This window comes from Westerdykella ornata (assembly GCF_010094085.1).
Source record: "Westerdykella ornata strain CBS 379.55 unplaced genomic scaffold EI97scaffold_4, whole genome shotgun sequence".
Taxonomy (NCBI): Eukaryota; Fungi; Ascomycota; class Dothideomycetes; order Pleosporales; family Sporormiaceae; genus Westerdykella; species Westerdykella ornata.
Genome location: NW_022986854.1, coordinates 769227 through 781991, shown reverse-complemented (window position 1 = coordinate 781991; position 12765 = coordinate 769227). Strand labels below are relative to the sequence as shown.

The window sequence follows — 12765 nt, the reverse complement described above, 5'->3', positions numbered from 1 at the left end:
GGGAAAGGGTAGGTGCGGCGGAGTGGTTTGCAAATGATCTGTGCGGTCAAACATCACTGTCTCACTTCCACGACCTAAGTAATTTTAGGTAAAAGTCTAGGATGTATTTTACGAACTATATTACTAGCAGAAAACTGTCTCAGTGTTCTGATAATGCTTGGATTGCTTGAAAGAGTCGTGTAGATTCCGTCGGCCAGACAACCTGCCGCCTCTATCGAGCTCGCTCTCTCTATTCTTGAAAGCCATGATAACACAATACATGCCGCGCTATGCTGCAGATGTTCCCTCCTGACTATGTGCGTTGTAGTCGCCTTTTTCAACCAGAAGACTCCGTAATTTAGCCACCTCCTCATCGCTGAGTCCAACCACCTTTTTGAAATACCCCTCCGCACCTCCCCATTTCCTATCCACTTCTACGACAAGTTGCCTCATACTTTCCGGTCTGGCGCCTATCATCCTCTCGCACTTTCGCCTCGCTTCTTCACCATACTCCTCAAACGCGCCTTTCTTCAGCAGCCTGTCGACATTGATATGCCGTGTCGGTGCTAGACCCTGCTCTGATAATGTGTATTCCTCTACAACTACTTCCTCCGGTACTCCTAGTAGTAGCAGAAGCATGGAGATAAACACCCCCGTGCGATTGTTCCCAGTCGTGCAATGCATAAACAGCGCGGGAACGGGGTCTAGTGATGAGACTGGAGGTACAGTGGCGAGTAGATGGCGCAGGACGGTGCGGAACATAGTTGCGCCTTCAGTAAGGATCTCTATGAATGCAGAAACAATGCCCTGCAGATGAAAAACACGTTATTTACAGATAATCCCTCGTAGGTGGGATACGCAAACATACATCAGGAGTCTCGCTAGCATAAAGCTCATACCGCTGCCTCGCCGCTTCCTCCGTGTACTGCTCCTCCGCAAACACAGGCGTCCATTTTCGCTCAATACCGTCGATCTCTTTGTAACCCCCTGTTCTTTCGATTTGCTGCTTACTGCGCAGGTCGAAGTCTGTTTTTATCCCTAGCCCGTGGAGCTTTGCGATGCCTTCGGGCGTGATGCGGTTCGTGTCGGAGCCGCGGAAGAGCACGCCTTTGCGGACTCGGCCGTCGGGGTTTTTGATAGGCCAGCCGCCGGTGTCGCGGAAATTTGGGACCCCGGGGACGATGTGGAAGGGGGGGAAGGAAGGAGGTGCGGGTCTCGTGGGCTCAGGATGTGATGGAGAGGTCTCGTTTGCGGGTTCGGTGGGGGCCATTGTTGCTAGACGCATCAGCGGTGATTGTCGGTAAGAACTTTTAAAAACATGTTATAGTAGGAGGTCTTCAACATGACGGTGAGGAAACGCTACTTAGGGTGTGTTTAGTGTGGAGAGGCAGGGAGATGGGGTGAAGGAGCTCAGACACGCGCCCCGCCGACATAGATGGGTCTGCATGCACCAAATGCATTGCTCAGAAGCTAATTAAGATTAGATCCGGCAGACTTATAGATTCCTTGTGCGGGGAAAAGGCGTGGGGTCTGCGTCTTTAATTTATTTAGCCTTGCTCCAAGTTGAGCGTTGGGTTATAATAGCCGGGTTTAACGCCTCCTAACTTGAAAGCGAGCTGGAGAGCTTCGGCCACCAGCACGAGTCGGATATACAGAGAATCGATGCTCCATTTTTTGAGTCTCCTGCGTACATATCGAAGTGACGTTGAGATATTACGAGTTGGGTGTTTGACCATCAGAGTCCGGAAGGAGTGGAACCAGTTGTCCAGAGTTCCGTCGCGGTACTGCATCATCGACATCATCGTCCTCATCTTCTTCTTCATCATGATATCTCTCAGTCTCATTTTCCACCCTTGCACGTGGTTTATGATCGGGATTGAACAGTGCCTCCATGTCCTCAAGACTGCGGCGTCCGGTTTCAGGAAAGTACAGCCCTCAGGAAAGTCAGCACGGTATGCCAATCTTGAAATGCCTCGAGACTCACAGATGATGACTGCAGAGGCAAGATTGGTGCACATGAAGATGAAGTGCGTCTTCGATCCTATCTTCTGCATGCCAACAGGCCAAGTTTGTGAGGAGATGATAGCGCCGATAGAGCTGCCTGATGCCGCAATATTTAGACCGCGTGCTCGGAAGTTAGTTGGAAATATCTGCTTCTCTGTCAACCACTGTCAAGAATGTGTCATGTGCAGCCTACTTCTGACCCATAGACCCACGCAGCCGGACCAAAGCCTATTGAAAATCCGAAAGTGTACACAAAGATGAACGCGATGCAGACGTAATCGGCAGCATGATTAATGTTGCCAGGGTACTTTATCGGAAGTAGGCCATTGATCTGGACACAGTAAGCATTTGCACAATCAAGATATCAAGGGATAGGTTACAAATAAGGAACAGCCCATCACCAAGCACGACACAACGAGCGTGAGTCTCCTACCAAACCTGTCGACTAGCCAGGAGTCGAAAACGGTGAAAGCAATCTTCAAGGTGCTCTCCACCCCTCCGACTAACAGCGCTGTCTTTCGTTTGATTCCCAAGCCCTTGAAAATGTCCGGCAGGTAATATTTCATTGAGGTATTACCAGCCATCTGCGCCATGAAGGCCAATAGAGATGCACGCCATAGGCGGCTGAACAACGGACGATTTGTAAACAGGAGAGTCCAGGAATCATCCGCCGCTAGCGACTTCCGCTGTTCGACATCTATTTCGATCTGTCTGAGTTCTTTCGCAACAAGCTTGTGCGAAGCAGGCAAGGCCCGGAGCCACGACAGACTCCTTCGAGACGCTTCACTTCTGCCCTGTTCCACAAGCCAGCGTGGCCTGCTCAAGATCAGCATTGGAGAACACATCGGGGAGTACACTCACGTTTCAGGACAGTAGAATACTCCGATAAGAAACAACACCTCGGGTATGAACTGCAATGCCATTGATACTCTCCAGCCGTAGAAATTTCCGTTGGCGGTTTCCCAATGACTGACTCCGAACCCTACCCTAACCTAAAATCAGCCATATCCCCCTCAGTAGCAACCAGAGGATACTAACCAAAATGCAACCGCAATACCCGCCACTAGACCAACATGGTTCATGACGACATACCGGCCACGATGTTTAGCTGGAGAAACCTCACTGTCTTTGCTTAGCACAGCCAAGCCAATGATTGTCCAAGCGAGAAGTACCTCTGATATAGCGGAACCGAAGTAGAGACTATAGCAAGTCCACCTCCGCATATAACGCGTCCGATGATCATCATGGCGACCCCAAACGGAGCTTTGGCGACAGTTTGAAATGCAGCGCCCACCAGAGTAATAACGACTCCGTAAGCTGCCGCTACTCTTCGACCGTACCTGTCTGCTAACGGGTGCGATATGAAGAGGTAGCTGAACCAGGTTCCGACATAGTAAATACTCGTGATAAAGCCAGTCACTGCTTTTGAAGGCCTGCTGAGCGCTTCGGAGAAGCCGGGATGGACATATATCGAGGCCATGACACCGATATTGTATCTATTGGATTAGTTTATTCACATGCATCTGATGCTGTCTATTTACCTACCCCCAGGCTAGAGAAGCAAGACCGAAGAAGAGGCATACGCCCATCAGACGGAGGGATGCCCGCCGGGGAAGAACATCGTCTCGTGGCGTGGTCAAAGTCAAATCTTCGATTTCTGCTGCCATGCGTGCTAATGTGGCAGAGTTGTTGTGAAAGGTGAATGGAGAAGACAATGTTCAACTAAAACCCCTGTTGCTACCCCTCGTGGCGCGCGGATTCTCACCCGCCCAAAGTTATAAGCCAAAGCACCCGAAATGCGATACCTTTGAAAAGCTTGGGAGGAAGGGAATGCGAAGGGAATGCAGTCAACTGGTTTGTCAACTTAGAGGGAAAGGAGCGCAATTTTTGAGCCGCCTATGCTACAAGTCAAATATTCGTACAGAGCAACATATCTGGCTGGAGAAGGGGTTGACAGCCATATGGAACATCAACATGTACCAGGCGGTGGATGCTCTTCATAAACCATGGAGTCTGCAAGAGATCTTCCGTATTTCAAGCTAACCCTTGGGAAGATGAGAATGACCGCACTTAAGATGGAAGTGATTGGATTTCCGCGATGTTTTCACAGCGAAAGTGATGTCGGTCGGATAAACGAATTTCCGGTGCACCAACCACCCCCCTTCTTTGATCTCTCTCTAAATATGTTCCCCCGCAACTGCCATTATGCGAAGCACCCACTCATCCACATCACCAAATGCGCTTGTGGGGTGCCGCAAGATCCTTAAAGTATGCGGAGCCTCGGTGAGATGGAAGGAGGCTAAAATGTGGATGGTGCTGGGAGTAATAAAGACGTGAAAGTCAACGAATCACAGCATCCGGACATGCATGTCTCTACCCAATATATGTCCCGGTATCATCTATGCATAACCGCTTCCTCCCCGGTTGCTCCGATCCCAATCTAACGTTGAGCGTTTCTCATATACTGCCATATACAGCAATGGAGTATTTGCTTAGCTACAACCGGTATCTGCTCTATGTCGCACTTCTGTTCATGTCACTGTATCATGGAGACGGCGGAGGTGGTAACAAGCCACGTCCATAGATCCAAATACGTTAGCCTTCCGCCACTGGTGCGATACACATACTTTGCCCTTCGATTCCATTGTCTGTCGACGCGAAGTCCACCTCCTGGCCTTCCATCGATAATCGGACTGTCTACGACGTACGCACGGAATTGCTAGGTGGCATGTCAGCCTCTAATTCATCAAGATGAGAGGAAACGGGGTCGGGGAAGAGCAGGAGAAGCTGCTTGCAGGTAGGCAAGAATTCAAAATGGAGCGAATATCCCGTCTAACTTCAGACAGCGCCCTTCGAGGAGAAGGTTCCTACGGTACCGGTACATGTGGAAGAGGAGGCATCCTGGAGGAATCTTCCTCATAAGAAGCAATTGCTGCTACTGGCATTATGTCGACTCTCTACTCCGCTGTCGAATGCATGCCTGCTTCCCTACCTCTACTACCTAGTCCGGTCAATAATGTCTGAGCCGGATCACCCATCCGCCCCGCAAGAGATCTCTCGCCTCACTGGTCTGTTGGTGGCAGCATACCCGCTCGGTCAAATGGCTACGAGTATGCTCTGGGGAAGTGTATCGGACGCTTATGGGCGTAAACCAGCTATCCTGGTAGGCCTCACAATCAGCGTTGTGGCCAATTTCTCCTTCGGATTCTCGAGGTCAATCGGCATGCTGCTCTTCTGGAGAATCCTTGCCGGCATGGCTAACGGGATACTCGGAGTGATGAGAACGATGACTGCGGAAATTGTCAAGGACAGGAAGTACCGCTCGCGAGCATTCCTGGCCCCGCCCGTGATATTCAATTCCGGCCGAGTGGCGGCTCTAGCAATCGGTGGATGTTTAGCGGATCCTGTGAAAAACCTGCCACGTTTATTTGGACCGACCGGCATTTTCAATGTTTCGCGGAACGCTCAAGGAGTAGCTTGGGCGCTCAAATATCCATATGCTCTACCGGCTCTTTTCAACGGAACAGTCCTCGCGGTCTGTTTGATATTAGCTGCTCTCTGGCTTAAAGAAACTCTTCCGTTCAAGGAGAACGACTGGGATCTGGGTCTTGCGATCGGCAAATCCATCTCTGGGTTTCTGACGAAGATGATTCTGCGAAGACAGAAGTCGGGTTATACCGCCGTACAAATTGAAGAGGCCGATGTACTTACAGCGGATGCTTCCGTGGCCGAGGCCTCTTCATCTGGTTTCTCCTCTGCGACATACCCGCCCAAAGCCCATCGCCTTCGCTTCCAGGACATCTGGACCAGAGATTTGGTAAAGACGTTGTTTGCATTTGCTCTTCAGCCACTTCACAATTCTACGTTCCTGCACGTTTTTCCGGTGTTCCTTTCCATGCCTGTTGCTGAGAACAAGGACTCGACGATTCTCAGGTTCACCGGTGGACTTGGACTTCCGTCTCCGACAGTTGGCCTATATCTTGCGGCCTTTGGAATATGCGGCATCCTCCTCCAACTCTTCATATATCCGCGGATCCACAAGCGCATTCGTACACTGGGGGTGTTGCGTCTGGCCAATGCCATCTTCCCCTTCGCATACGTATTCGCACCATATTTATCCTTACTATCGGGTCTACCGGTTGCCAAATGGCCCGCCATGGCCGCTGTCCTCTTCTCTCAAGTTATGGCTCGCACTATGGCCATTCCAAGCACCGTCATACTTCTTACAGAGGCAGCGCCACGGAAAAGCGTGATGGGCACAGTTCATGGAGCGGGTAACACGGTCAGTGCGATGGCCAGCGCGAGTGGACCGGTCATTGGAGGTATGATGCTCGCGTGGGGAATAGACCATGGGGCCATTGGCCTGGTGTGGTGGTGTTGGCTGTTTGTTGTTGCGGTCACGGCGTTGGTATGGAGTTTTGTGCTGCGGAGGTTAGATAAGGAAGAGGGCGGAGAGAAAGGAGCCCTAGTTGGGGACTAGTAAATGAATATCTGCTGACGTATCAGACTTGGGGAGAGTCATTCAGTCGTAAATGGACAAGAGACATCATGAAATGGAGCGATCAATCTCTTCATCCAGCTGGCAGCTCCGATTACAAGCTGAGTGCTAATCCGCCATGCCACCCGCAGTAAGTACATGTGATCCATATCCTGGTACGGGACTTTTTCACCCCTCAGTGCCACGGACTGGGAAGAGCGGGCAAGGTGGGACAAACCAGCCTCTTCGCGGAAGGACAACCGGCAGGTATGCCCAATATGAGGGTAAGGTACCGAAACGAACGAGTTAATGGCAGTGAATGTAGGATTATACGCATATTTGCGAGTAGGTGTTGTACTGCCGATGCCATAGTCCTAGTTGTTAAATCTTACAAGTCCGGCGCCAGTGGGTACTTTCAGCTGAGGGGCTGAGCACCTGTTTGCCATGCGGTAGACTCGCAATGAACCAAACGATTTTGCCAGATTAACCTGAATTTGAGAGATTCAAGTCTACGGTTGCGACTTGCCTAAGTTAAGGTTGGATGCGACGGTGAAAGAGGACTTCACGTGCGCTTCCTTACCGTGTTTAGTCTGCTGGCGCACGGTTTCACCTGGCGCACACTTTCGCTAGAATATGAAAATTTCAATATAATAGCAACTCCACCGATATGGACCCAATTGAGGAGGCAATTACAGCGTTAGAATTGCTAGAGCTTGGAGAAAAAGTCAACATCTCTCAAACTGCTAAAAAGTATGGTGTGGAGCGATCTACTCTGTCGCGAAGGTGGCGCAAGGTCCAGGGCTCCTGTGCAACTCAATATGAGAACCAGTGACTTCTAAATAACTGTCAAGAGCAGGAGCTTGTACAGTATATTGAGAGACTATGTAAGAGAGGCCTACTACCAACAAAGAACATGTTATGCAACTTTGCTAGTGAGATAAGTGGCTAGCAAGTATGCAGCTCATGGCCGGATCGATTCCTGAAGCGTCACAAAGTTGATCTAGTATCAAGATGGTCGACTGGCTTAGACAAGGAAAGAAAAAGAGCTGATTCTGCCTTCAAGTACGCCCTATATTTCGAGCTCTTGAAGCGCAAAATCGAGGAATATGAGATAGAGCCCGCAAATATCTACAATATGGATGAGAAGGGCTTCCTAATTGGCGTGCTATTAAAAATGAAGCAGATCTTCTCCCGACAGAGATATGAGGATGGGGGGACTAAGCAAGCTATTCAAGATGGCAATCGTGAGTGGATTACAACAATTGCCTATATTTCTGCTGATAGATCATCGCTATCTCCAGGCCTCATCTACCAAGCCGTTTCAGGCAACATTCAAGACTCATGGTTGCAGGATTTTGATCCTACGATACACAAGGCCTTCTTTGCTTCATCTCCTAGTGGATGGACAAATGATTACCTTGGGCTTCAATGGTTAGAGTCAATCTTTGATCGAGAGACAGAGGAAGCTACCATGATGGCAATATCGACTGCTTATCCTTGATGGGCATGGATCTCATGTGAATATGAGGTTCATCAAGTATTGCGATGATAATAGAATCCTCCTGGCTATCTATCCTCCTCACAGTACTCATACTCTGCAACCGCTTGACGTCTGCTTGTTTGGCCCACTCTCACAAGTGTACAACTTAGAGATCATATGATATATGAATGAATTACAAGGATTCTCTGCAATAATAAAGAGAGATTTCTTCCGTATATTCTGGATAGCATGAGAGAAGGCATTTACAACAAGAAACATCCTCTCTGGCTTTAAAACTTGCGGTCTCAATCCTTTCAACCCCCAGGTCATCCTTAGCCATTCAGCAATCCTGAGGCAGATCGGCTCTCCTCTAGTGAGAGCTCAAAATCAGTTATCATGGCTGAGGACTAAAGAAAGATCGCTAAGCTTCTAAGAGCAGTAGTTGATGATGTATACGACTCCAAGGCCTATCAGCTATCCCAGATGATTCACTCGCTATCAACTCAGAATATCCTCTTGAAAAATGAGAATGACAGCCTCAAACAAGCACTAGTGAATGAGAAGAAGCGACAGCAGAGGGGCAAAGCTCTCCAGCTTGATAATCTACCTAATCTGGATGGTGGAGCTCTATTCTAGAGCCCGAACAAGGTTCAACGAGCCCACAATCATGAAAGGAAGAAAGAAGTAGAAGCAGAGCAAGAGAGATTCCAAAAACAAGAAGATATTAAGTATAAGGCTCAGGAGAAAGCAGAGAAGCAGCAGATACTAGAAGAGTGACATCATACAAGGGCTATTCAGAAGAAGATCCGACAGAAGAAGGAGGCTCAGAAAAGGCAAGAAATAGAAGACAACAAGCATACCCGGGAAGCAGCTGCACAACTCAAAAAGGACATCCTACTTGCTAAGCAGGCTAAAAAAAGGAGGGTTCAACAATCTACTATCTCTCAGGAGGTTGTTAGTAATGAACAATCTGTTCTTGAGGTCATTCAAGGCTCGGAGGCGACAAATCGTCGGGGACGGCAGATCAACCTCCCTCAGAGATATCGTGACTAGATATTAGCATAGGATTATTCTCTGTACTCGATTGCCTAATACTCTAGGAAATCTCGCGATATTACAATTTGTATTGACCTATACAGCCTCAAATTGTATATTTTGATTTTCTCGAAAATCGTGCATCAGGTGAAACCGTGCGCCAGCTGACTAAACACGGTATCTTATCGCATGCCAAGACCAAACCAAGATCTCCGCATGAAGCTATTCATATTCGGACAACAGAAGCAAGCAAGGAGCCATGGAGCCAGCCTGATGCTGCTCTGCCAGCGCTTCGTTGCTCCTCGCTCAAATTTCTCGCCATGGACCCGCTTGTGCCGCCTCCAGAAATCAATGTGCTCCTGCTTGGGGATGCAGAGGTCGGGAAGTCCACATTTCTCTCGTATGTACCTCCAATACCAGACGAGGAGTTGTAGCGTGCTGATACCATTTCAGACGTCTTTCCCTCGGCGTAAAGCCCACCGGCGATTCATTGCCTCCGTACGAACTGCCTGTCCTCCGTGATAGTGATCAGCCCTTCGCCTTTAATGTCACTCTCTATGGCCGGCCCTACGCGCTCAACTTGTTTGATACCGCCTCGCCCACGAACTATACACTCCTTCGACCCGACTTTGTCATATTGTGTTATGATATATCGAAGCGTTCGACGTTGTATTCACTGCGCACATATTGGCGAACAGTGGTGAATTCGCACTTTAATTATGATGAGGCGCTCCCAGTCATGGTCTTAGGCTTGAAACGTGATTTGAGAAGAGAATGGACAGAGGAGGAGAAGAAGGACGGCGGCCGAGGCGAGAGCACCATGCCACAGGAGGGGTTGGCTGTCGCGCAAGAGTTGCTGTGTGATCGATATGCAGAGTGCAGTGCTCTAACCGGCGAGCTGTGTAGGGAGGTGCTGGAGGATGTGGCGAAGACCTGTGCAAAGACCACGACGGTGAAAGGCGCGAAATCCGCGGGCGCAAACTGTTTGGTGATGTAGGGAGGCGGCTTTCACCAGCTGGAGATTCCTGGCTCACCTTCACACCTTTTCCTTGGGGTATAAAATCCTTGGATCCGTCGTCCATTGAGCCTCAGCTGCAACCTCACAGACCCAACCTCACATATCGTGGCTGTCGCCATGCGGGAAATCAGGCAGTTGAAATATCGAAACTTCAACAGCACTATCAGACTGTACCATTTCTCCGCCCATCGCATAACGCTTGCCGAGTTCAAACGCTCGTGGGCGGCTAGACATAAGTACTACAGTCACAGCGGCATTGTCGACGATACATTCAAGAATGATCCTGTCACAGAAGGAGATGAGATCCCTCCCGGATGTCTCGAGGTTGCCTACCTACCTCGTGTGTTCCAAAACGGGGGCAGCGCCATTGGGATACGTTCCGCAAATAGCATCCACTGGTTTTGCTTCCGCAAGTCGGCTAACAGCTTGATTGACAACGCCATTGACCTCCATTCTGAGCCTCTTTTCGACATGGTCGCCTCCGTTGAGAAGAACCCGGAAGATTACTACGGCTCAGAGCACTGGCGATGGTATGAAAGTCTCAGAGCCTGTCAAGAAGCGCATATGGGGCAGGTTTGTGAGAAGTAACGCAGATGCATTGTGGAGTGAACTGACCCTAGGGGCAAGGCTGGAAGGGCCAAACGTCGTTAGATGCGATGAGTGAGCCTGTGCATCTCTCCATCAAACTGGAGATGAGGCGCTTAAACTGAGTTGCATGAGTGGAACGCAGCTTCATATCGCAGTGGAGACCTAAATGAGGCTGTTCACATCATGTATTCTTGTTTGAAACAAATCAGTACCAGAAGGTGGCGATGCTATTAGGTAGCCGCGTTGCTTGATGCAGGGTGATTGCGTGTACTCGACCACATTTAATGCTCAACGCCTAATAATACATCACACCAGAATCTCTCACCCTCTGTTGATTATGCCAAAAGTCATGTTACGCAGGTGGCGGTTCTCTTCCCTGATTGCACAGCATACGTGCTTTCTCCGCACCGTGACGACACCTACGCACCAAAAGAAACAACCAGTCACCTATCAAAGCTACCCTAGTGTATATACATTCACCAACCCCAATGAAACTATCCTCTACCAACCGCCAACGTCCAAGATGGCATCGGGACTCTTCAACTCCTTCCTCGCAGCCATCCAGGCTTCTCTTTCCGTCCTCCTTGTCATCTTCTACGGCGCTATTGCGGCTAAACTCAAGCTGCTAGACTCTCACGATGGCAAACGGATAAGCAAGATATGCGTGCGGATGTTTCTGCCCGCCCTTCTTCTTGTAAAGATAGGCGCAGAACTGCATCCCGGGTCGGCACATCGCTATCTCATCATCCTGATATGGGCCTTAATATGTCACATTGTGTCTTTCCTGATCGGCATTGCTGCGCATCTCCTCTTCGGATTCCCGGACTGGATAACAGCGGCGATCATGTTCAACAATACGACCAGCTACCCGCTCTTGCTGATTCAGAGTCTGGATGAGACGGGGATATTGCGAAACCTCATTGTGCAGGATGAGACAACGGCTGCGGCGATGGAGCGCGCGAAGAGCTATTTTCTGGTCTTTTCGACGGTGAGCAGTTGCTTGACGTTTGCAGTGGGTCCACGGCTTATGGACTCGGAGCTCCCGATTGAACAAGATGGCCAGAAGAGCGTTGAAGGAGAGGGTGAGGCAGAAGAGGTTGAAAGTGGCGATGCGGAGAGCGTGAACGAGGAGGGCGTTGTCAACGAGGAGACGGGACTTCTGGTTCCGTATCCTGCAGCATCGAGACGACGGCGATCGTCAGTCGTGTCGATAACGTTCTTTCCCTCGAATCCGAAGTTCATGGCAGATAGGAGGCGGGTCTTTTACATTCCGCGGCCAAAGTGGAGGAATCTGAGTCCTCGGACGCAGTGGTGGTTACTTTTCCTCTACGACTTCCTGAATGCGCCACTCCTGGGTGCCGTACTGGGCGCCGTCATTGGATTTGCCACCCCGTTGCATCGCGCGTTCTTCTCGGATACTTCCGAAGGCGGCATCTTCACTGCCTGGTTAACAGCGAGCTGGAAGAGCATCGGAAGTCTATTTGTGCCTCTGCCGCTTATAGTCGCCGGCGTTTCGCTGTATGCTTCCTATCAGGAGTCCAAAAGAGGTGGAAACACGATTGCGAGACTTCCTTGGCGTATAATGATTTTCATTCTTGTGGTGCGCTTCATTATCTGGCCGGTCCTCGGTATTGGATCCATCTACGCGATTGCGAAGAATGAGGGACGAGGCGGCTTGTTGGGAGACGATCCCATGCTGTGGTTTGCGATGATGCTCATGCCTACGGGACCGCCGGCGTTCAAACTCATTACCATGGTGCAGGTGTCAGATGCCGGAGTAGACGATGAGAGGCGGATTGCGAAGATCTTGACGGTTTCGTATATAGTGAGTCCGCTGTTGGCGTTTACAGTAGTCGGTGCTTTGAAAGCCAGCCAGGACGTTATCGGAAGATGAGGGATGAAACTAGGGGAAAATAGAGCAGACAAATATATACATACAGAACGAGAACGATAGTGTAGCCATTATAACATATCCACCACACGCATGCCTCCTTTCGAGATATCACCGTCGCAATGTATCTCCATCATTTGTCTTTCTCTCGCCACTTGTGACATGAGAGCGTTGTCCTTTGGCCATAATCTCTCGACAAGTTTCCACAGCCTGTCCCGGCTTACGGCTTCTGAGGCCCTCCTGGCCGACGAAGCCGAGCTGAAGTGTTGCGCGCTCAAGTTCGTCTGGATCAT

At 49.9% G+C, this 12765-nt stretch overlaps 6 protein-coding genes across 6 annotated transcripts; 4 read left to right on the top strand and 2 right to left on the bottom strand.

Moving 5' to 3' along the window:
* Window positions 1-267: 267 nt before the first annotated feature.
* Window positions 268-1249, bottom strand: EI97DRAFT_371992 (uncharacterized protein; the record flags this gene model as incomplete). Its single annotated transcript, XM_033795324.1, has 2 exons — window positions 268-786; window positions 848-1249. The coding sequence occupies 2 exons, from the start codon at window positions 1247-1249 to the stop codon at window positions 268-270; spliced, it is 921 nt and encodes a 306-aa protein (XP_033656426.1).
* Window positions 1250-1478: 229 nt separating this feature from the next.
* EI97DRAFT_222612 (general substrate transporter) lies at window positions 1479-3801 on the bottom strand. Its single transcript, XM_033793872.1, has 8 exons — window positions 3529-3801; window positions 3156-3479; window positions 3022-3105; window positions 2845-2970; window positions 2364-2799; window positions 2177-2314; window positions 1964-2129; window positions 1479-1913 (listed from the first exon to the last, which is right to left on the bottom strand). The coding sequence occupies exons 1-8, from the start codon at window positions 3648-3650 to the stop codon at window positions 1693-1695; spliced, it is 1617 nt and encodes a 538-aa protein (XP_033656425.1). The 5' UTR covers window positions 3651-3801; the 3' UTR covers window positions 1479-1692.
* Window positions 3802-4651: 850 nt separating this feature from the next.
* On the top strand, window positions 4652-6482 carry EI97DRAFT_222599 (MFS general substrate transporter). Its single transcript, XM_033793871.1, has 2 exons — window positions 4652-4780; window positions 4830-6482. Exons 1-2 carry the CDS (start codon window positions 4735-4737, stop codon window positions 6461-6463), a joined length of 1680 nt encoding a protein of 559 aa, XP_033656424.1. The 5' UTR covers window positions 4652-4734; the 3' UTR covers window positions 6464-6482.
* A 2813-nt stretch (window positions 6483-9295) lies between these two features.
* On the top strand, window positions 9296-9972 carry EI97DRAFT_372726 (P-loop containing nucleoside triphosphate hydrolase protein; the record flags this gene model as incomplete). Its single annotated transcript, XM_033795364.1, has 2 exons — window positions 9296-9375; window positions 9429-9972. The coding sequence occupies 2 exons, from the start codon at window positions 9296-9298 to the stop codon at window positions 9970-9972; spliced, it is 624 nt and encodes a 207-aa protein (XP_033656423.1).
* On the top strand, window positions 9805-10706 carry EI97DRAFT_222582 (uncharacterized protein). Its single transcript, XM_033793870.1, has one exon. The coding sequence runs from the start codon at window positions 10111-10113 to the stop codon at window positions 10579-10581; it is 471 nt and encodes a 156-aa protein (XP_033656422.1). The 5' UTR covers window positions 9805-10110; the 3' UTR covers window positions 10582-10706.
* A 301-nt stretch (window positions 10707-11007) lies between these two features.
* On the top strand, window positions 11008-12564 carry EI97DRAFT_431132 (uncharacterized protein). Its single transcript, XM_033797857.1, has one exon. The coding sequence runs from the start codon at window positions 11105-11107 to the stop codon at window positions 12473-12475; it is 1371 nt and encodes a 456-aa protein (XP_033656421.1). The 5' UTR covers window positions 11008-11104; the 3' UTR covers window positions 12476-12564.
* Window positions 12565-12765: the final 201 nt, after the last annotated feature.

Coding starts and splice junctions, on each gene's coding strand:
- EI97DRAFT_222612 (XM_033793872.1), bottom strand. CDS start 3,650: ATGGCAGCAGAAATCGAAGATTTGACTTTGACCACGCCACGAGACGAT. Junction 3,480..3,528: donor CTTGCTTCTCTAGCCTGGGG/GTAGGTAAATAG, acceptor CTAATCCAATAG/ATACAATATCGGTGTCATGG. Junction 2,971..3,021: donor GGTATTGCGGTTGCATTTTG/GTTAGTATCCTC, acceptor ATTTTAGGTTAG/GGTAGGGTTCGGAGTCAGTC.
- EI97DRAFT_222599 (XM_033793871.1), top strand. CDS start 4,735: ATGAGAGGAAACGGGGTCGGGGAAGAGCAGGAGAAGCTGCTTGCAG. Junction 4,781..4,829: donor GCAGGAGAAGCTGCTTGCAG/GTAGGCAAGAAT, acceptor AACTTCAGACAG/CGCCCTTCGAGGAGAAGGTT.
- EI97DRAFT_222582 (XM_033793870.1), top strand. CDS start 10,111: ATGCGGGAAATCAGGCAGTTGAAATATCGAAACTTCAACAGCACTATC.
- EI97DRAFT_431132 (XM_033797857.1), top strand. CDS start 11,105: ATGGCATCGGGACTCTTCAACTCCTTCCTCGCAGCCATCCAGGCTTCT.